At 41.5% G+C, this 24,160-nt stretch overlaps 1 protein-coding gene across 1 annotated transcript in view; it reads left to right on the top strand.

Annotated features, from left to right (window-relative positions):
- GNA12 (G protein subunit alpha 12) overlaps positions 1–24,160 on the top strand; it is a 40,889-nt gene that overhangs the window by 5,560 nt on the left and 11,169 nt on the right. The window contains exon 2 of the mRNA XM_014870449.2: positions 6,357–6,572. Within this exon, the coding sequence (XP_014725935.1) occupies positions 6,357–6,572 (216 nt within the window). The remainder of the gene's footprint in view (positions 1–6,356; positions 6,573–24,160) is intronic.

A 24,160-nucleotide genomic window follows, 5' to 3' on the forward strand; every position in this document is an offset into this window, starting at 1 on the left:
AATTAGCTTGGAAACAGTATTGGCAAAAAATTAAGAAATTGTCCTCTTAAAAATGTTTACAGGAAAACTTCGGAGCACACTCTAGTTTACATTGTCTGAAAAAAGTAAGTTAAATGCAAATTCCAACAAGGAAAAAGCTGAAAGGAATTGGAGGCTGCAGAGTTTCCAAATGAGTTTCCACCACTTGACTGGGATTTTTCAGCCTAATGAAGGTCAGGAGCTAATTCCACCCTGGCATTGAAATCTCTGTCTGAGCACATGTGCTGGGTCCTGACTGAATCAATGAGGGCAGCATGGCAGGGGTACGTTTGGAACTGCAGATGCTGTGTCTCCTGTATTGAAAGCATGAACTAACTGTGAACTGATATTGGTGGGATGCTCTCAGGGCAAGGAGAAAGCTGCTAATACAAGTCTGAAAACATTAACTGGGAACTTTTTGTGAGGTCCTGCGCCACTCGTCATGTCTGAGGTCATCATCTCTCTACCCTGTGCCGAGTTACAAGTAAAGTTTGCAGTGAGTATTTTCCTTCTGCTGCATTTATCGTCATTTTGCTGAGTTCAGTCAAAAACAAGGACTCTTTTCAGAGTTTCCAGACAAGCAGACATCACTGCTGCTCCCAATCCAGAGACTCGGTGGCTAATCCAAATGTTTTTTAATATTTGTGTTCCTGTGGACTAGGTAAATGACACTTCCCCTTTGTTTCCATTTTTTTATTTGTGTGCTGGGCTGGAAGGTAGGTCATCTTTGCTGTTTACCCTGCTCTCACCTGGGTGGTACTGGAATATGTGAGTGGTGAAAGGACAGGCAAAACTGGGGAGCCTTTGCGTTGTCTAACTGGGCCAACTGGTGCTGCTCCCAGCACTACCCTTGTGTCTCGCCTCACAGCAAACTGAATAGCCACTGGAAATCTCTATTTATGAGTGGCCAGGTTTTGGTGGTGTTTGCTCACTGGATTGTGGGCTCAGGCAAATGGCAAACCTATCAAACAGAAAAGAGTGGAAGTCCACTGCCAGCAAAGATGCCTCTTTGGATGGTACCTTGTTTTTTGACTGTTCTGTAATGTGAAACCTTATCCTGAATGACATTGGGTTCTCTACTGCTGCTTGGCTGTAATGCTCCAAGGACATAGATCAAAGAAAAACTCTGTTAATGCTTTTATGATAGTGTGCTGTAAAAATCTGATTGTCTTAGTATCAGTCTGTTTGTAGTAGGTCACCTTCTCTGCAGTGTTCCAGACAGCAATTTACAAACAGTGCATATGATTATATTTGCTGACACTGACAACTTTATTTTTAAAAATTGTGCAGCTATACCTGTGTTCCTATGGCTGCATCACCTTGTACTGGTCCTTTGGCTCCAAGGAATGTCTGCTGGCTGAGGTGGGAGCAATCCTGTTGGCAACAGCTCAGATTCATATTGGTCTCTGTGACATGAGATCCCCAGGCTTTTGCTAATTCCTTGTCAACAACGAGGAAAAACGCCGAGTAGGAAACACGTTGGAGTTTCCCTGTGCCTGCGGTCTTCCTGTTGGTTTTCAGCTGTAGGAGAAGACAGCAGTGCCTGTTAGCTGTGACCTGGAGTCCCCCAGGGAGTGCTCAGCACTGATCAGCACTTCTCTCAGGACAATAAGGCCCATAACTGATATGTAGATACTGGAGATTTTGGGCATTGCTGTGAGTTTAAACTGTATTAATGGGTACAAGTGTAAAAAGTAGCTGCTGTAGTATTTCATGTGTAACAGTTACTCTGTTGCCTCTGATCTCATACCCAGTAGTAGTTCCCTAAAATTATTTTGAGAAAATGTCCTGTAGGAGACTCTTCTATTTGTACACGAACTCTGAGCAGGTTTGTAACATTGAATCAGGTTTTTTGATCACTTGACTGCCAGTGTGTGCATGGAAGAACCTGGCCTTGCCTTTGACCAAGTGCTCCCCAAAGCTGTTTTGCCAATTTTACATTTGGTGCTTAATTGAGAGGTGTTCACTTGGCCTCTGAGTTGGTCCATCTGCTGAAAGGTGTGAGGTTTTAGGGATAATGAATCCTTCAAGTACTGGAGCATATGAATAATTTAAAAAGTGAGTGTTGTGTTTTATGTAGCAGTGTAACTGCACATGTAAAATGTGCTTAAATTACGCTGCTCTTTAAATACTGCAACACGTCTTGTCCTATATTGGCAAACATCTCTGGCTTCAAGTGACATTAGCTCATGATAACCTTTCTAATAATTCCCACAAATTCATTTAATTATTATTGAAAAATACAAGAGAACCTGGATTTTTTTTCAAAGCTAGGATGCTTTCAAAAGTAAAGGAGAACAAATGTATTTGAGCCAGTCCTAGTAATGAGCATTTCTGTCAATGCTCATAAAGCCTTCCTGCTGGTGAGTAGCAAACGTGCTCCAAACAGCTGTGCTGTGTCAGGCCGAGGAGCTTGGCCTTTGTCTGTGACATGAAAAAACAACCCACAACCAAAATGGGCCACGAGCACGAGGCAATGTGATCCTTTGGTGTGCTCTTCCAGTTATTGGCAGCCTTTGGTTTCGGAAACTTCTTGAGCCAGGATTTGCATCTGGAATGTAATCGAATAGTCCTCTCTGGACTTTGCTTCCATCTATTCTTCTTCATGGCTTTTGGAGTCCACTTATGCTTTTGGCCAACATCCTGTGTAAATGCATTTGGCTGGCTGGGGGTGTGTAGGTTCTGAGTTTGAACTGTTTGATAACTCATGTTTGTGTAGCAAGGGGAAGAAGAAAAATAGTCTTTGTCTATTCCCTTTCTGCAAGTGGTTTGTAATTTCTGTACATTTCTTGTGTGTTATGCCTTAGTTGTCTTTTTTTTTTTAAATCTGTGGATTTCTAGACTTGGCGTTTTCTTCTGTATAAGATATGGTGCTTCATGAGGTACATCTCATCACACTCATCTTACATCTTTTTCTTCTTCTACCCTGATTCCATTCAGGTTTGTGCATGCCAGGGATTTATGCAGTGACTTGAATATATTAAAAATTATTAAGAAAGGAATGAAACAGAGAATTTCCTATTTTTTCCTCCCTGGAAATGGAAGCTGGTACTTCCATTATGCTGCTGGTTTCCTATTTTCTCATGCCTGACAATATCCTTATCTGTGAATTTTAATTCTTTCCATCTGTAGTTATTCCGGGTCCTGCTTTAACTACAGCACAAAAGCTTTAAATTAGTTGAAGTGTTCAGAAGTTTATTTCCCATGTAAAGTTGTTGCTTCATTTTTATTCCATAGTCCAAATTTGAAAACAGAATGGTAATTGGTGGTATTCAGCCTTGCAAATGAAAGAGTGAATTGAAATTTTTTATAGTAGCAGAAAATCAGAAAAGCTGTCAGGAGAGGGTAGGAAAAGTGTCTTGCTTGTATTTCCAGTAAGAGGAAGCCTTTCCTATGGTAACTTGCTCTGTAGATTAATGAGGCAGGGATTATCTAATGCTCAGTGAGATTGCAAAATACAGTGTTACCAGTAAGTCTGAGATGCAAGAATAGCTGTATATAGGATCTAAATTTAGTGATTCCTCTGCTTCTCCTCATTTTTCTGACATCTGTTTGTAGCATTTATGGAACTGTTTTGTGGAGATGGAGAAATATTAAGTTTAGATTCACTTTACTGGGGGTTCTGCTGAGTCACACTTTAACTGCTAAGAGTTGGGAGGAAGAAGCATTGACTATTCTTCTCATTATGTAAGCTTTTATTCCTGATGTGTTTTAGAGACACATCTTGAAGCAGATATGCTCTAAAATCTTTGAGAGGTGCTGTGGGTGTGCACAGGACATTCCTGCTAGCCTCTGTGCTATTTTTTAATTTTCTTCATGTTGTGTGTAGTGTGTGTCAGTGCTGTTGTCGTGCTAATGAATCGCATTGTCCTAGGTCAGGCTCTACATGTGACTTGGTGGCAACATCCCTGTCTCTGGAACGGTCAGAGGAAGGTGCTGATGCCACATGTTCCCCATGGGTGACCTTACAGTGGTTAATCCACTCCCACAGAGTCTGTGGAACCTAAGTTTAGTTTTCTCTCCTGCCTCAGGGAGGGTCAGACCTGCATTTCCATTGAGCAGCAGCCAGCAGATAAGGCACTATTCCAGGACTGGAGCAGTCTCTATGCCCTTGATTGAAACTATTCTGTGGTTTACTCCACACAAATAATGAAACTTTCCCTAACAACAAACAGCCTCCTGAGAGCCTCTGTGTCTCCAGTGGGAGCAGGGAAAGTCAGGCCAGCAGTGTGGGGAAATGCACTTGGACTGAGCTCGCAGTGCACTTTTATCCCAGCGGGAATTGTGCAGACCCGCAGCCATTCCTGTGAGATGCTGTGCAGGGCCTGTGGGGTGGAGAAGGGTTAATCCAGCCCCAGGGCTGGAGCTGAGCAGCCAGGGGAGATCTTGCAGGGCCCAGGCAGGAGAAAGGTCAGAGCTGCGTGGGCTGGGAGCTCTGTGCAGGGCCCAGGGCAGCGAGGGGAGGTGGTGACCCATGGGGAAATGGCTGGGGAGATGGTGAGCACTGTCCCACACACAGTGCTGATTAACCATTTCATACACAACAATTCTCACTGAGCAGAGACAAACCTGGCATGAAACACCTAGAAATAACTGTGTCCTGTTGGTCTCAGTCATCAAAGTGCTCTGGAAAAATCTCCCAAGCTCTTAACTGGGCATAGTGGGGAGCTGACCCTGTCTTTCAGTTGCAGCCAAGATGGGGGTGTGTGCATGGGGTGGTTTGCAAAAGTGTCTGAAGCTGTGAGATGTCATGGAGGCATCTGCAGTTCAGAGACAGAGCCTTATAAGTGGGTTTTTCATGCTTCTGTTTGTTAGTGCCTTTCAAATAATCATCGAAAGACTTCTGTTAATAAAGGGATAAACTCTGCAACTAGGAATGAGAGTTGGCTTTTGGTCTGTATGACAGAGTTACTAAATAGTTATGTCTGGAATTTAAAGCAGCAGTTAGTAAATATATTTGATTTTTGTCTTTTCATGGCATTGTGGGGATACTTTTTCTCATAAAGTAGAGAATGTAACAATCAGTGGAGAATCATAAATATTTACAATTTTGGGAAGCTGCTCTTCAGGAGCACTGTTGGATAGTGACAGCCACGACACTTGGCTTTGAGTTCCTATTCTATGACACTCCACTAAGTTGCTTCTCACTTTCCTCTCTAATCTTGGTTGCTGTTGGGAAGTTACTGCTGTTGTTGTGTGGTGCTGCTAAAGGACTGGAGAGCAGAAAGGTTCAAGTGTTAATAAAACATACATGCAGTCTTGATAGCTTAAAGTATGCAAAAAAAAAAAGAGATCAGTAATATGGAGGCTCATGTGTGTAACTGAATTTACTTTTGGATATTTTTTATTTTATTTATTTTCATATCTCTAGAACTGAATATCAACATAATGAGAAAAGTAATCCAGTATGACCCACAGATTTTACTTGTGAATTCCATAGTAGTTGAGGTGCTGAGTCACCACGAGCAGATCTATCCATTACTAAAATGGGGCTCATTATTGAGAAATCAGTATTGACCATTGGAAGCTATTTACTGCAGGTGAAGTTGGAGTCAAGACTGAAGTTTCAAATTTCTTTAACCTCATGTGTTTGGCTTGTTGCCATGAGTATGAAATTAGATTTCTGTAAAAACTGCAAAATGTGAAAACAATCAGCTCAGTAATCTCCAATTGAATTTGAGAACTAGATCACTTTGCTTCCAGATTTCTTTTCCATTATTAGAGTAGCAAAACCTACCTGTCACACATTGCTTAGCAAATGTGTGGCAAGTTCAAAAAGTAAGCTGATTCAGAGGGAAAACTGGATCTGCTTTCCTGAGACTGGCAGCTTGGAATCCATGCAATGTCTTCAGTCCTGTGATGCTCTTCTGATCTCCCTAATGCTTGAGAAAGCTGGGATGTCCTTTTTGGTGTCAGAAACCCAAATGCAGAGAAAAAGATGGAAGAACATGGTTTCAGGCATGGTGTTACTTTTAAAACTACGGCTATGATGATCACACATTAGTTCCCAGACACTTTCCTTAATTCCCAGACACTTTTCATACTCTCACTGATGTTTACTTTCATTATCTGTTGGTAGCACTGCTTGTTGCCATTAGCTGTTGCCGTTAATACTTTTTCCACCTGGGGAAATATTTTGTGGCTAAGTTGCTTACAGTAGCAGGCTCTATCTTATTTCTGTTGGAGATGTTGCAATAAACAATGTTTATGATTCTCTCCTGAGTTCAGTCTCACCAGAGCAGTGTCAAAAAAAAAAAAATTTCAATTACCTTCAAATCCTTATTCTTTTACACTTTAATCTTTTTATCACTGACTTTTTTATCTGAATCCTTCTTTAGGGCTGCAGGGTTCTGGTTGACGCACGGGACAAACTGGGGATCCCTTGGCAGTACACAGAGAATGAGAAGCATGGAATGTTTCTGATGGCCTTTGAAAACAAAGCTGGAATGCCCATCGAGCCTGCCACCTTCCAGCTCTATGTCCCTGCTCTGGGTGCACTCTGGAGGGATTCGGGAATCAAGGAAGCCTTCAGCCGTCGGAGCGAGTATCAGCTGGTGAGTACGGCCGTGTGCACGGTGGGAGGAGAAAAGTGCTGCTCTATAAATCTCTCTTCAGCTGAAAGACAGCTTGCTACGTGCAAGATGGAGCCACCCTGTTAGCTGTTTGTAGGAGTGCTGTAAATCTGAGCACTCCAGCAGCAGAAACAAGTGGTAATTGGAGCCAAACTTGAAAAACTACATGGCAGTAAGAGGGAGTGGAAAAGTGCACATGACTGGATAAACTGGAAGAGCAAGAGGAACCAAAAAAGGCAGGAATTGGTTGAACTAAAAATATTTTAGCAGCTCAGTAGGTCTGTTCATAGTAGGTCACTGATGAAGGCACACTTAATTTGTAACTTTCCAGTCCTGCCAGCTTGCACTGTATTGATACTGGCAAACTCTTCCTGCATGCAGCTCTTTTGAAGTAAATGCAACACCCATTCCTGCTGCTGCTCCCTGACTGTTTCTTTTCATCCTGACGTCTGCAAGTGAAACTTGGATAAGCAACTGAAAGATGACAGTGAGCATAATGTGCTCTCTTCCCTGCTTTTTTCTTGTTAGGTCTTCATGCTCTTGTGCTAAAATAGCTGCACTTCTGGTATGGGATATGTTTCTGACAGCTGCTCATAATCCACTCCTTTTTCTTCATATGCACTGCACAGAATGGAGAGGATTTATTTTGCTTCTCTTTTCCTTCCTTGTTCTGTGGAGCAAGGTACTGATCCAGACAACCTGGTACCACAATTGGTATGTTATTGTTTAATTAGGGGGATTAAAGGACAGAAACATGGCTTTGCCTAGTCTCATTTAGATTCTTTTACAAAGGAAGTTGGTAGATTGAATAGTGAAGTTCTGATTGTTCCCTCGTGCTGCTTCCCTGTGTGGGTTCTCTAGTGTCTGGTACTGTAGTTAAACTCATGCTGCAGCCCTTAGGTACTCATCTGTCTCCACTAATAAGATGCCTCTTTGAGTCTTGTTGTTTCATATCTTTGAAATCTGTCTCTGAAGTATCATGAGACTGCCAAATAGGTAAAGAATAAATGAAATGGCAAAGTAAAGCTGTCACAGGATGATTGGATAAACCTCACTTCCTTAGGCTAAAAATGAAACAATTTCCATGTTACAGCACTGGGGGTGGGGGAAAGGATGTGCAGGGGGAGGAGGGAGGATGGGTTAATTGTTCTATTATTCCTAGCATCTGTAGACTTTGCTTTGCTGTTCTAAGCACTGTTCAAATGTGGAATAAAACGATGGTTCATGCCATGGGGAACTTGAATTTGCCATGAAACAACTGCTAAGAGAATCCAGTATAGTAAGCAATAGTTGCATCAGCAGCCTGTTAAGATTGTTTGTTTGTTTTTTCCCTGGGAAATGCTATGGTCAAGCATGGATTTTGTTTGTAGTGGGAGATTCAGATGGGGATCATGTGGGAGGGTCATTCCTGTACTGGTTAGCAATAAAGTAGTATCAAACTGGGGGGAAAAAAGTCCCATTTGTTGAATAAATAGCGTTCCAAAAGTAGTCGGCCTACCTCTGCACTCCCTGGCTTAGAGGATTAAACAGGAAATACCAAAAAAATAAAAAAGCCCCACAGAAACAAAGCAGAGAGGCATGCAAGTTGATCATTTGATATGCTGTCATCTCCAACATCGTGCTGCAGTTCCACGGTGCATCCTTTTGGATGCCATTGGTGTAACCTCTGTGATGTTACTGGGGCACCGGGGCTGTTACCCTGTCAATACTGCGGCCACATGTGTCACAAAAACTCTGTAACTCCATCCCAGTCCTGCACCTGTGGCACTGACAACATGAAAATCTGGGTGCTGTTATTTTATTGTGCAGGCTGCATCACCACGGGATTAGGAAGTACCTCACTTTGAACTAAAAAGAACCACTTGGCTGCATAAAAGGTTTTTAAATGTAGTACATTGGTCTCAAGGATACAAATGCTGCTTCTGGATTAAACAAATTATTAACACGTTAATGTTTTGAACAAGTTTCCATATCTTGCTTCTAAATTCAGAAGTCTGATTCCCTGAGTATATGGGAATAAGCAACTGTACAATTCCTTTAAAAAAATTTAAACTACATAACGTTTTAAAGAAAGAGGTGGTTTAAGGAGATGCCTAATTTGTAATTGCATATGATATGTATAAACCCATACCTTCATTTAGTTTATACCCTTGCTGGATATAGACTTGTGTAAATAAATAGAAGCCAGATATAGTGGACTCTGAGAAAATAAATCTTTTCTGAACTGATTTTAACTCAGGCTAAAGAAAACCTCTGCATCAGCACTCTCTTTCTTCCCTAGTATAAGCGAGCTATTAAATGGAATATGCTTGGTTTAAACTGAATTTATTATCTTTAAAATAGTTCTTAAATCATCACCAAAATTTAGCAGCATTACATTACTGTGATCTTTCTGAATGTGCCTTGACACTGTTTGAAAAAACAACTCCACTCAGCACTGGCGTTTTCTTGACCCTCATCTTGCAGTCAACACCAGTGCTTTTTTTAATCATTGTTATTATTTTGGCTTCAAAGATGTAGATTATTGGTCTGCTCTTGAATGCTCTGTTTCTCCAGGAAGTTGTGTGACTGTTGAAAAGGAACACACATTGGTTGGTTGACTAGAGCTGAAAATTGCAGTGTGCAGGTGCCTTCCTCCGGTCTGTGATGCCCAGCTCAGTGGCTGACTCAGCAGTAACAAACTTGCTGGAAGAAAACGGCCCTGACCATAACCCTGTGCAATCGAAAAGCTGCTTCTCTGGCACCACAGAAGCTGCCTCTGGGCATTTGAGTGTTTTCTGCTTCATACTCGGTGCCTACAAGTGCTGGTTGTAAATCCCTGTCTGGGTCTTTGAGCGTTTCAGAAGTGAGTGGGTGGATTCTACAATAGCAGACTGCTTTTTTTTTTTTTTTTTTTTTCGCTTTTGTCTTCCCAGCCTTTCTTAAAGCAGACAAACCAATTTTGCTTTCTTTTGACAAACATCAGCCTCTCCCCCTGCCCCAGCCAGTCCCCAGACCCAAGTTCCTCTGTTCCTTGTATGGGAGCCAAGTAGTTTGGGGACAAAAGCTTCATTGTATGTTTGCTTCCATTGTCAAGTCTGTCCTCGTTTTTTAACTACTGGAATAGGAATTCCTTTGTAATCGGAATGGGATTCTTCTCCCTTCTCCCCTGCTCTCATTATCCCCCCACCCCGTTTTCTGTCTGTCTGTTAGAAAGGAATACATTGGAGTCTCCAAATGTCTTGGGTTCGTTCCTTGGAGAGTAGTTTGGGCAGGGGGCTGCAAATCCCCCAGTCCCAGCAGGGGGAGACAAATCCCACTGGGAACGGTTCCTGGGGAAGGGCAGTGGCATTCCCAGCTGGATTGAGCTGCAAGGGTGGCATCTTCCTCAGGCTGAGCCTAAGGAGTGACAGGTGCTTGGGTATATTTGGGAGCTTGGGTGTGTGCATCTGCAGGCTCTTTTTCACCCATAAATGACATTTCCTTTCATAAAGGAAATATAAACCATGGAGACCAAGGCCAAGGTAGGAATTGCTTTGGTCATGTGGTTTCTGTTTTGTTTTGTAGTCTGGGAGTTTTTTGGTTTTTTCCATCTTCTCAGGTCTCTACTATGAGAATGTGATAATCTATTCACTTCTTCTTTAATGTGTCCAGAACAAAATGTCTGACACAAGGTTAAATATTCTTTTGATTTTTTTGCAGCTTGGCATGCTTGATGTTATTGTGGGTAAAGATGGGACAAATAGGGCTTATCAGGGAAAAAAAATTGTATTTTTGTCACGAGCAGAACAGATGGATAGTGATGAGCAGATCTGCCAAGGCCATCATGTGGCTTTATCAGTTCTTAGAGCAAAATTGACATTGTTGATATAGAGAATATGTTCATGATCTGTCACCAGAATATCAATTGAAATTACTGTTATTGATGTATTAATATTATTACTGATGTTCCCTACACTGTTAAAAGACTTTCTGGTGTTTTAATAGCTCTTTTTTTAAAGAAAAAATAAATGTCAGCATTTATAGGAAGTTGTGGTTCCTGAGAGGGAAGTAAGACTCTTGCAAATATAGACAAAAACCTTAATACTGTGTCCATAGCTATTTTTAGATGTGTGCACAGGGAATTGTATGGAACGCTTCCATTAATACTTCAAATACTGAGAGCCTCTGAAGCCTTGGATGTGGGAAGACTCTGGAAAATGTTTTAATAAAAGACCCTAACTTTTATATTCATTCACCATTCTCTGGGCAAGAGGTGAGGGGGGAATTGGGGGATATTTGCAATAGGACATGGGTGACTCCTCTGAGAATTAACTATGGGGTTTGTAGTTTTTCCTTTAAGCAGACCCTGGAACTGGTGAAGTTCTGCCTGCCAGGACAGGCAGTGTGCTGGAGCACTGCAGAGGGAGCAGCCTGCTGCTCGGGGGAGGAGAGCTTTGTTTCATTCTCCCCATGCAAGGAGCTGATGGCTTCAAAGCCTCACAGGCAGTCAGCTGTGTGTTGTGGCCAGTGTGCAGGGAAGGCACCAGTTATTCACACTAATTCTTGGATCAGAGGAGACAAACTGTGGCATAAATGTCTTTATTTTTGCACAGAAATGCTCAGTACAGCAGTGATGTAATCAGGAGTTGGGCTGTATATTGGCCCCTGAGGCACTGGGAGATTCTGTGGCAGTATTTGACTGAAGCCAAGTGAACTGAGAGATGGGGCAGCAGAAAACTGACTTAATGTGAGAAGTAGGTGACTTTTGAAGTGATACATTCAATGAAATCTACAGCAATGGGCTGTATTTTGTCAGAATTTTTCAGTGCACTTTAACAGATTTCCTGAATCCTGAAGTATGAAGTTTCTAACTGATGATTTCCCTTTAAGATGCAGTGCAGAGTACAGCCAGCCCTAAAAGCATGTTTGTAGGCAATTTGCTCCTTCAGCACATATGGCAGAGCCCTGAAATGCAGGGATACTTGTGCCTTGCTGCAAAACACTTTGCACTTGAGGAAATACCAAGTGTCAAATCAAGCCCAGCTTATACAATTGGCTGTAACACAAAAATGAGCTCTTCTCTTTGCAAACTACTGTTTGAATATGAGCTTACACAAGAGACTGTGAATGTTGCCTATTCTGCAAGGGTGATTTTTTTTTTTTTTCCCAGAGCTGTGAAACTCATATTTCATCAGTGAAATCCATTGAGGCTTGACCAATGCTGGTGAGATGTACAAAGGCAATAACCACACTGTTCAAAGTGCCAGCCTGGGAAATCTTGTTACCATTTAATGCATGTAATTGGGACTAGGCAGCAGCTGCCAAATTACTTTTGAGCTCTGCATGGGTATTTCCTAGCTTGCAGAACTCCTGTGAAACTAAATTATTTCTGGGAAGTTACGTGGTTTTTTGTTTTCTTTTCTAGATCTGGATGGGACATACCACTCTAACCCACAAAATTTTTTACAGAACAAGGGATTGACAGTAGAGCTACAAAGCAGAAACTCATGTTTGCTGTTGCTGAGCCTTAATTTTTTGTATTTGCACACTATTAGCGCTGAAAGTCAAGTACATCTGTATCTAACAATATTATATTCTTTCTTTTTGAAGCTAATTGTGAAGCTGTGGATGGTAAATTGGCTTGTCTGCATCATAGCTAGTACATGTAAGGAATGATAATGCTGTATTTTATATATATAACACAACAATAGTCAATTATAACTTAGTTTTGTTATGTTAGAATTCTGAATACAAGCTCTGATACAAGATGTGATATTAACCCAAAAGATCCCAGACTTGCTCTGGGCTCGTATGGAAGGGAGAGTTATGAAGATATTCCTTAGTTAAATATCTGAGCAAGGTTTTGGGCCAGTATCATGGCAATTAAGTGGCCAGAGATCCAGATTTAAATTCTTAGTCCTGGTTCTGTTTTCAATCCCAAGACCTCCAAAGTTTATGGTCAGGTTATGGAGTCTGGCTCATCTTTGTACAGCAGGAGAAGTTAATTGCTTGTTTAAGTGTAATACTGCAAAGTGTGGTGGCTGCTCTGCAGCAGGAAGGATTAGCAGCTGGAGTCCCTGGCTTCTAATCCTGTCTCTATGACCAAATAGGAAAATTTTTTCAGAGCAAGGTCTCAAATAAGAACCCTCCAACAGAAGTTTGGCATTTTGTTAAAGGAGGTGAATGTTAGTGAGCTATAGTTTAGCTTTTATTAAAAATTGAAAGATAGCAAAGCAAAATGCAGCTGGAAACCTTCACACAAAATTCTGTGGGTACTGGCTAAGGCTGTAGAGTTTGTCAGTTTGCATCTGCAGAAGTTCAGTCCTCAGTCTTATATTTTCTATATTCTGAAAATAAATGTTTAAATGAGATATGTTAATGGGCCTGCTGCCACCAGAGAGCTCCTGGAGCCGTGTGGGCTTTGGCTGTGCCAGTTTGTCTTGACAGTCAGGGATTCAGCCTGAGGACTGAGCTGGAGCAGGAGGCAGAGTTGGAGATGTTGGCTGTCACCCACAGCAAGGAATGCTGCACTTGGTACTCTTGGTTTTGCTCTAGGTGCCTTTGAACAAGAGGTGAGAAGAACTTGCATTTCAAGTAGGCTGCATTCACTGCCATTTCGGGAATCACTGCAAATCATTTTGAATTCTAGCAAAATCTGCTCTTGCCAAATCTTTTTTCAGTGATGAGCTGTTCTCTGAGGCAGAACCAACCTAAGGAAGTTGTGATGGGTAAAACAGTTACTAGCCATTCTTAAATACTTTCTGCTCTTGGAGAGAAATGAGAAGAACCAGTAAGGTCATGAATGATGACTTTTTTAAAACAGTGCAAGTGGAAAAGTCTTGGAGAATTGCAGTTTGTTACTGTACCTGCCTGAAGCCTCAACCAAGCATTGAGTGCTGAATGCTCTGTGGAAAAATAGCAAGAATCCTTCTATGAATTTCTCCTGACCTTAGGTTATGACAAAGTGCAACAGCTGGGTGAAATGTAGCCTGCATGGAATTGGGAGGATAAGTTGGAAAGTAATGAGCAGATCATACATAATAAATAAGTGAATAACAAGAAATTGATATGCCTACCCATATGGGAGCTGAGATGGATCTGAATAAAAAGAGCTGTGCTACTGGCTGTCCTGCTATTCTGTACAGTGAATTCCCAGCACTCAAACATTTTTTAATTTTTACATTATTTAAAGATCAAAAACTTTGGGCAAAATCACCTCCGAAGTCTGTAAGATGTATAATTAGTGCACTTCATTAATGCTCTGCTCTCTGTGGGTGCCAAAAGGCTGAAATTCAGACTTAGTGTGGACCTACCTTTAATTACAGATTCTTGAAGGCAGATTAAAAGTCTGGTACTATGTAAGGCTTCCTGTAGGAGCTTTTTGCTACTGGCCCTTGGAAGCCAATGTATCTTGACTGTATTTTTGGTGTGGCTAAGATACATGAGAAAAACAACTTCATATTTACAGCTCCCATGGTGAAAATTCATTGGAAGCATTTCCCTCTTGCCTAATAATTGCCATTATTCTGGTTGAAAGATTTCTTTTTCCTTATGTGTATTTTACTAAGTACAGACATTTTTTGTCTTTACCTCTTAGTGACTGAGCCCCTTAGAGAATTGTCTGGGTGTCCCAAAAGGTTTTTTTGCTCACCCTTACTTCTCTGTGTGCATATGGAAGTGGTTATTGTTTGCTGTCTTACCTTCAACAACAGCTCTGAAACACTAAATCTAATGTTCTTAGGCTGGAAAGGTCCTTTTGGCTCTCAGCTCTTGAGAATAAATGCCACCTTGGTTCTGGAAAGAAGCTTTAGTTTTATTATGCATAAAATAATTAGAAAAAATACTCTGTATGTTTGTCTTTGCAGAATTGTTGTTCTAAGCCCTAATTAGTGCTACTCTAAATCTTGCAGAACTGTATTGAATATGAGGATTTGTTCAGAGCAAGTACAGCTGTAATTAATCTTTGCATTCCCATCAAGAAATGCTGGCACATGCTGTGAGAAACAAGGAAGGAAACTTTCAGTTCAGGCTGTCTGAGCCAGTACCCAACTGCAGCTACAAACCACTGGAGTAATCACTTTATCCCTTTCTAGTGTGCAGGAAAGGTCTGGGCAGAGACAAATCCAGCCCAGTGAGCAGCCTTTGGCTTTGATTATGCTGTTTAATTTCATACTCAGAAAGTTTCTAATGGACCTCAGTCATTCAGGAGACGTTAAAATTGGCAACTAGTATCACCTTAGAGAATTCCAATAATGAAAATGTATTCCAGAAATCTGAGAAATTAGGCACATTTAGAGGTGCACTCTTTGAATGACAAAGGGAGTCTAATGAAGAGTTCCTTCTGAAATTTGGTGGAGGCAGGAGAGAACTCACATATTCAGTAATGAGCATCTATGTAAAAGCCATGGTAGCACAAGCACAACTTTTATTTAAGTTGCTGCAAAAATATTTAATTATGCAGAGACATATATGTTAATGTTTATCTGCCTAAAAACAAAGAATATTATTTCTAGTAGAAGGGCTCCACTTGTCAGACTGGTTTCATCCATTCAGTCTCAAAGATACAATTGAAAAGGAGACTTATATTTGTGTTCCCATGATGTGTAGAGTTCAAAGTTTTTGGTGTATGAAAGCTACGTGCACTACTTGCAGATCCAGCTAGGACTGCCTTAGCTGTGTGAAGGAAAAGGGAGAGCTCCTGCTCCTTGCTGTGTGCTGTATTAGCACTTTTCTGACCCTGTGGTTGGTTTCTGGAAACTGGGGGGGAAAAACAGGCACTGCCCAAGAGGAGGTGACTGGTTTTGTTAAGCCTGTCTCCCTGACATGGCTCTCTCTGCTCAGAGCAGCAGTGCTGACTGTGCATTTCAGAAAGTTCCAGTTTTACAAGTCAGCCTTTTGTACCTCATTTATATGTTCTTTGTAGTGATTCAGTTTTCTTTTGGTACCCATTCAGCTTTTTATTGGTACCAAACCTTGTGCTTTTCACCTAGAACTGGGACAGCGAGCAAGGGTGTTTTCACAGTGTCTTTAAAAATGTTCTAAAAGGTTCCCTTGAGAAAATACAGTAAGAGGTTAAGGCTTGGATTTTTCAAAGGGGCCACTGAATTTAATAGGATAACGGGTAATGAATGCTTTCAGGCTTTCCTGAATATCCTAATTTATTGTAAGTTACGTAGGATCAAGAACAAGTAACACAAACAGATGAACAAATAAGCAAAACATTAAAAACTAGGTCTGTTTTTACGAGACAGTCTTAATTGGCATATGTTCTGCATTTTTATGCTTAGCAGATATTTGAAGTTGTTCTTTACTTGTCACAAAGACAGTGAATTATGTTTAATGAGTCCACGTTCTTTAAAAGATGGGACCTAACAGAAAGCTGAAAAAGAAAATGCAGGTAGGATGGTTAGGCAGCATTAACCTGCTCAGGTGGTGATGTTGTACCCTTGCTACCCTTCCAAATCCTGACTTTTTTTGCAAAGACTTCTCAAAAAGATTGTAATGTCTTGAGCCTACTTTTCTTCTGTTTTTTCCCCTGTTCCTGCTGTCTCCCAAACAAGCCTGGTTTGCTTTAAAACATGGAGAGTTTCACTGAATGCAAACCACTCTTGGTTTCAGCTTACCTTGGGCTGTAGCTCTGGACAGAGTAATCCTGGTGAGCAATAGGAAATGGTGGTTTGGGGAGTTCTGCTTTGCATTATGCTCTTGCTAATGTTGGGTGAGTTTTTTGGAAGCTGCTCTTGGAGAAGGGGCAGATGCAGCCTGGGGGTGAGAGAGCACAGCTGAGGGGGTGACATGCTGTGCTGCTGGGGAAGGAACAAGCCAGGGCCATCACAGGTGGGCACCAATTGCCTTAACCTGTTGCTTGCCGAGGAGTGATCACAGTGCCTTTGTCTCACTGATCCTTCTCCCAAGCAATGGCTCCTTTCCTGATGCCAAGATAAGATGCCTGTAACCTCAAAGAGTGTTTGTGTTCCAAGTTTCTGGAGTATCTGAAGTGTTCACAGACTGTTCAAATCCAGGCTCTGCTTCACAGGTATTGAGTGAGGAGGAGGAGGACATGAGCAGAGGAAGAAATGATGTTTGACTTTTGACTTCTGGGTTTATGTGCAGTGGTAGCTGTGCAACAGGGGAGGGTTCCATAGAACAGATAACTTAAGACGCATCTGAATGTGATGCTGTTCCAGGAAATATCTCAGTGCTCCAAAGTGCCACAAACCAACCAGCTGATAAGCAAACACTCACTAGTGGAGGGAGCAGAGCTGAGTAGGGTTAGGTCAGTGTTTCATTTCTCCTTTCTCAGCTGCACTGCTGCAAAAGCTTCTGTCACAAAGGCTGCGTGGTCCCCAACTTCTCAGTAGTTTGCAGCTACACCTAAAGGAGCTCTGAGGAGTAAACCTGTTTGGCTCTATTATTGACTTAGGATTTGGGGGAGGGCAGGAAAACTTCTTGGAAACATCATGCAAGATTTTCTGTTTGAGAGAGTGGAAAACATGTTGCTCTGAGAAGTAATTTATTGACACCTTTCGAATGTCTCCTCTGTATACAACACAGATTCCTGCAGTCAGACTGTGGCAGACTTGTGCTTCACTTGGCTTCCCTCCTGAACAAACTGTTGCTGTTTGTCCTTAGAAGGTCTGCTCTCCACCCCGCCCCCAAAGCTCTTCATTTGACTTGCTTCCCTTGATACTCGCTTAATTCTACTTTGGAAAACTCAGTAGAATCTCAAACTGAAAAAGCAGTGGTTTATTGATGGAGCTCTTTCCCATTTAATTCCACCTCTGAGTTCAAGACTTTGATCCATGTGGTTTCAGTCTGGTCAGAGTGGAGTAGTGGATCAGTAATGGTGTTAGATGTGGGCAGGAGACAAAAGAGCCACCTACTATATCCTCTTTGTGTGCCTTTCTTCTTCCAGCCCAGCACATGCATTCCTGGTTGCAGGGAGTTCAGCTGCCCATCCACGTGGCTGGACTGCTGCCCTCTCTCCAGTTCAGTAGGATGTGACCGAGGCTTTAATTAGGATTTTTTTTTATAGGCTAGTCTGCTCAACAGCTTGGAAAAGTTTGTTAAACTCACTTCATTTTCCACTGTGGCTTGATTAATTTCTGTGTGTAGCTGAGGCCTTAAGGATAGAAACTGTCACCTCTTTCTAATCTAAGATTTCATGTTTAGATTTATTTTCAGACCTGAAAGAGAACAAATTCTGAAATTAAATTAAAAGTAGTTTAGGTTGCATGAAATCTTCATACTGAAGTATCAATAGTGTGAAGGTTTAAGTGCAGATTGGGAGAATTCCTCCTCCTCATGCCAAAACAGGCATGATGGAAAGGGAGAGAATATTTAGAATAGCTGTTATGTTTTGATGTGAATAGATAAAAAACCTTGCAAGATAATGCCTATAAATATGGTCACAGAGAAACTTGACTTGATTGTGAATGGAAACTGAAGTTTATTTCAGGTCACCAAAGGTCCTTGGAGGTTCATTCATCTGTGGAGGGCTGTCAGTGGCACTGGAGAAGGAGAGATGAGGTTGTGGAGAGGGCAGTCACTGCTTGGGTGAAAGCCTCTCACAGACCCAAACTACAACTGGGAACTAAAGAAATAAGTGTTCTTGGCATGTGACATGAGACAGCTTGGTCTGGGGCATTTCCAGGTGTGTGTGAAGGTCAGAGTTGGTAGATACAAGTCTTGATGTAAGTGAGGGACACAAGGTGCAGAGGAGCTTCTCAGTGCAGAGCAGGATGAGAATTTGCACTGATTGGAAAGGCACTGGGAAGGCAAGCAGGGTAACAACAGGCAGAAACTGCACCTCAAAGCTGGTCAGTTTTAAGTCTCTTAGAATTAAAAAATACCAAACTTTTATTGAAAAGGGAGGTTTTTGTTTCTGGGGCAAATGATCTTTGAGAATGAGATGTGAAGCTGCCTTGAGGAATCCCTCAGACTTGCAAGCCTTGTGTTCTCTGTGGTTGACCCTGCCAAGCACTGAGGTAATGGGCATGGGGCACAACTTCAGAGTAATGTAAGCAAGGTGGAATTTAATTTCTTTCTTCACTCTATTCTCTACACACTTGATTTTATAGGAATCAAACTATTAAATAGCACACCTGAGTGCAGCTAAGACTTAAGTTCATTTTAGCTGTTTTACCTAAAACCTTACACTCAGATACTGAGCAGCTTTCTGAGTTTTGCAAGACCATCATTTTAGTCTGCCCATCTAAAAATGTCTCAGCTGTGTACATACAGACAAAATGAGAATCTTATTTAGAACAAAATTTTAAAGAAATATGAAGGACAAATGACACTTTGCAATCCTTACAGTCACCATTTAACAACAGACAAATTTCAATATGACATGTCTGAGTTGATATTTCCCCAGAAAGTGGAGCATTAGGACACTGCAGCAAATCTTTGGTGTGTAAGTGGAGCAGGAAGCATTGTTCTGCGAGATACTCAAGGTTATGCCTCTTGTAAGTGCATCCAAGTTGCTGAGCTTTCCAGCTGGCCACCTGCCATGGAAAAGTCCAAGCTCAACATTCTCTCATGGCTGGTGTTAGCTGCTTTTTCAGCCCACAAGATCTGAGATATTTATTTCCCATCCCTTGATCTGATAAGGTTTGAAAGGGAAACTCACTGGTAAACTTGTGATTTAGTCTTGATCAGATAGTCAGTACTGCTGACTAGATTAATTCAGAAGGTACTTTTTTTTTTTTTTTTTTGTCACTGTCTGTTCTAGTTCTGCAGATGTCTCCTGTAAACAGAGCAAGTTTCAGGTTTGCATTCTGACCTGCTGGGAACAAAGCATGGGCATGGGGTCACGGAGTAACGGGACTGTGCATCATTCCAGGGGATGTAAAATCATCCAGTTGCTTCTAAATTCTGCCATGGTAGTTGAAAATGCCTATTTTTCCGTGGCAGCTGCCCACTGAGAAAAAATGGGATAATTTGCTGGTGATGGGCCAGAATCTTGGATCCATCCCTCCTTCTGCAGCTCGGGACTTTGCTCTTTGAGTGGTGTTCCAGTTGCCTTTGGGCTGTTGAGCTGCCTGTGCCTGGAATGAGAAGCTGAGCCTGGCGTGCACTCACTCAGCTCCACGGAGAACCTCCGGTGTGGGAGATGAAAGGGCTCTGGCAGCACTTGCAGACAATGAATTCCCTCGGACAGTTGGCAGGGAAACAGGAAGGAATCCTTCCATGGGATGCTTAGGGGTAGGTCTGGCGTGCAGTCGTGCCAGGACTGAGCTGGGCTCGCTGCTGATGTTGGATGCAGTCGTTGGATTATTTTTGTTGTTTAAACATGACTGTGATTCTTCCACGTGAATTTGGTCTGTATCCCCTTGCATGCACTCCTCCACTCTTGCTAGCTGCTGGTCAGTGAAGGATAGGACATGCTGAATCCCTGTGGCTGATGTGCAGGCCTGACTGGTTAAGGATTTTTCTAGATTTTTTTTTTTTTTAAGCTAACATTTAGCATGTATGTGTTACACTTTGTGTTTGGTTTGTGGCCAGTACTGTTTTCTCTGGTGTTTGCACCTGTTTTTCTTCCAGCCACTGCAAATCTGTGAAGCAGAAACACAAATGATTGTGACAGTAAGTATGAGTAAAATCAAAATTACAGAGATCTTTTGTTAATGTTTCTTGAAGCTTTTAGTGTAGGATGGAGCCTGCCTTAGTCTATTAACAGAAAATTCCTTTCTTGCTGGAGGCATTGCTGCTGGTGTTCATATTTGAGACAAATGGACAGAATTGTTAACCTAGTCCAAAAGTAATTTATCTCATCTACATCCTGTTGATGTAGAAATACCTAGAATTTCAGGAAAAAAATGTAACTTTGGTTTTCCCTTGGAGCACTTAGGAGAAAGAATTGCTGTACTTGATTGCTGGAAAAAGATAACACGTGTTAAGAGTTGCCCTTCAGCATAAGAACCCTGCTCCTGTAGGAGTGTTTCTTAGCTGCAAGGCTGGCATTTCAGTCACAGGATTCCACAAATCTTAGTACTAATGGGGAAGCTCTGATTATCCTAAAGTTTTTCTGGAGAATTAAATAAATATTTGTCACCTATTATTATCCATATGCTGCAAAACACTGTTAGGCCATGTGTCATGTAGGATGAGTTAATATAAACCCACCCTGTCGTGTACAAACAAATTTTTCCATTGCCTATTTGGACTGAGCTGACAAATAATGAATTTTTAAAATATTTTCTGACCTTAACATCTGATTCCTCCTGTGTGTGAGTAGGCAAGAGAAAGGAGTGGTAATTTTTAGAAGTATGGAACCATATGGTACTTTTTTTTTATAGTTGGTATGTTTGTAGGGTCCAGATAGCAGTAACTTGGATAAGCACTGGAGTGGCTGGATGGGAGCCAGGAGCTCAGTCTGTTGTTAAGGAGGAAGTTAAATAACACTGGAGGGATTTGATAGCTGGAATTCTGTACAGCTTAAATAAGGAGAAGTGGTTGGTCTCTGCATTGGAGCTGGTGATTGAATGAAAAATTAATGTTTGTCTTGTGTCAATAAATTTCGATGCCCAGACAGGATGTAGAATATCTGTAGAACAGAATTGCAGTGTCCAGTGGGCATCAGCATTTCAGGGCAATTTAGGTTACTTCAGCATCCTCTGGGGGAATTCTTAACAAGCACAGACTTGCTCACCTCCTTGGAAAATAATACTGAATTCATCAGCTGTCAGAGAGGAGAGAACACACTTCTGGCTGCAGTAAATCCATGCCCTGTTAGCAGTGAGGCTGAATAGAAGTGCAGAGTTAGAAGTAATCTCTTGAAGGAGCCTGCGGGCTTGGGGAGGGGGAGTTGTTTGTTTGTCCCTCAGGAGAATTTTAGCCCTTGGACAGAAGCAGGGTGCAGAGCCTGAGCCTGTTCACTTCCAAAGGATTTGTGTTGTGGTGGCAGGGTGTCAGCCTGCTGCTCTCACTAAAGAAAGCATTTTCTCTATCACTTTTTGATGGTGACGTTTTGGTTCTAATTTCAGTGCCCAAAAACTTGGCTGATTTAACTCCCAAACATATTCAAATATTGGTCTCCTGGTTATTTTGTAACTTTGCTCTTCCCTTGAGCCTCTTGCTTTTATAAAACATCTGAAGTGGTGACGTTCAGACCCCTTACAGTCAAGAGGTGATTGACATCCCAGGAAACTTGGAAAAGAGGAGATCTCGGGGTTTGCAAACAAGGATTTTGCTTTTTTGTCTGTACATGTCTCAAGCAGCCCTCATGGAATGGTTCCTTAAATAAAGGCCAGCTTTGGATGAAATTGTGTCAATGCTTTAAGTCCACCCCATTTATGTATCCAAGATCTCAGAGCTGGGAGATTCCCAGGCATCTTTCTGGGGTCTCCTGGATTTCCTGTGTGTTTCTCAGCCCTGCTGCTGAATGTTTCACAGCTCCTGAGCAGAGGCTGAGTGACCAACACGGGTGTTTTATCTGGATCAGTGTTCTCTCACCTTGCAGATTCTGCTGCAGTTTGTGGCAATTACTTGCAATATCAGTTTCTCTGGGTGTTTTGCTGTAGTGTGGGAATTCTGTTAGATCTGTATTTTGTTTCTGTATTAGATGCTTCCTTGAAGTACATTTCCTTCCTCTGTGGTTTAATCTGTCATCTGAAACAAGCTAAGACTGACAGGTCTACCTTAAATTGTGCACTCTAAATTTAGCAGCCAGAGACAGAATGATCAGGAAGGGCTAAATTAATATTATGTCAAAAAGGCCTTGGGACAAGGAAAGGAAAAAAGCCAATTTGGAACAGAGGGTCCCCTTTCAAGTCTTTTAGTTCAGAGCAGAATTTAGAGGAACTGCTTTTCAGCAGGGAAAGTTTGAAATGAGCCAGTATTTTAGGGAGCTGGACAATGGGATGTTTCAGTGTCTTTTATGGTCTGACCAAGGCTCAGTCTCAATAACTAAGGGATACAGTGACAGGTTGATTAATTCTGGCCTTCCAGAACATGTCTACTGAGTTTCTGGGGGTATTTTAAAGTAATCTGCATATGATTGCTATGCATTTATTTTCATGCAAGAAATACTTCTTGGGAACTCTGCCCAAAATGAGGTTATCAATGGCAAAGGAAGTGATGCCAGCTTAGTTATATTTCTGTGTGGAGATTTCCTATGTGCTTTGAATGTAGCCTGAAGGGACAGAGATGTTGAATTCAATCAATTATTTTCATGGTGACTTATTTGGAGCTCATGTTAAGATGGCATTCGCATAGTACGAAGTATGCAGATCAAAAATTTCTTTATTTCATGGCTTTCTCCCCCTGGGAATGCTGTGGTCAAAATAATCTTGCATATAAAAAGAGTTTTAAGAGGACTATTTCAGGAAGCAGGAGTATATGTTTACATTTCGACTTTCCTCCCTTTCTTCCACCAGTCAGTTTTTAAACAAATTGTACTATTTTCTCTGGTTTCACCAACTTTATACTGCAGATAGGCCAGTTTAAAAGAATAACAATTTTTTAAAAAATCCAAGAGTGATACTGCATTGTGGGCTCATTTGAGGCCTTCTGTTTGTGTTTCTTGATTCCCCCAGTTCCCAGATGTGCAGTGACTCATCCTCCTGAACAATGGGAACAGCATCTCTTACTCCTTCTCTTGGTCCCAGTTGGCAGAAGTGTTACTCACAGGGTCTGGACTGCAGAGGGAGGAGATCAGCAGTGACAGAATGAGTCACCCCAGCTTTGTGGTCACTCTTGTGTGGGGAGCAAGGAGTGGAACACGAGTGGGCACTGCTGTACTCTGGGGTACTAAAAAAGAACCATCTGAGCGACAGAAAATTCCTAACTCAGAGGTCACTGTTCCCTCCCCCACAGCTGTCCTGTAAAACTGGGTGTGGGTGCAGGAGACACCACTGAAACATCTTGATTTATTATCAAGAAGGATGAAAATCCATAGAAATAGTGAACTGGTTTGTAACTTTCCAATGTGAAATGTACTAATAGAGCACTAGTTAAAATTATTAAGAAATGTCAGTGTGTAAATGCTTCAATGGCAGACTCTGCTGGGACTGTGACAGAACAGGGCTTCCTATCTCAGTATTGTTCTGTTTGAAATTAAATACTCTTTCATATTTTAAGAATGTTATTCATGAATATTGTTAGAGTATTTTTAAAGGAAATAGTGTACTATAAGGACAATGCAAGATATGAGTCTTTAAATCTGAAAGACAGAAGCTCAGCAACCTTCTATGAGCGTCATTGATCTGAGGAAGTTTCTGGAGCTGCCACAGTTTTTCTTGCAACATCAGCCTGTAAAAGATCTGATCTGGATCTTTTTTTGTTTGTTTTTAAAGTGAACACACCACGATGTGATTATATTTAGGTAGTTACATGTAGTATAAATACACATAGAGGGTATAAATATACATATATTATAAATAACTTCGGCTTTCATTTCTACTTTGCAAGCATAGCTCAAAATAGATTGTGATGTTAAAATAACCTTTTTTTTTTCCAACAGAACCATTAAAATACTGAAATTGAAGTCATCAATCTGCATAAAGATATTTTTAGTATCTGATGAATCAATTGCAAATATTTACTGACACTTTTATAGGAAGTCATGGTCGTGGACCTGAAATAACTGGCTAAGATCTGGAGGAGGA

This window comes from Sturnus vulgaris, chromosome 16 (genome assembly GCF_052056855.1).
Source record: "Sturnus vulgaris isolate bStuVul1 chromosome 16, bStuVul1.hap1, whole genome shotgun sequence".
NCBI classification, from domain to species: Eukaryota; Metazoa; Chordata; class Aves; order Passeriformes; family Sturnidae; genus Sturnus; species Sturnus vulgaris.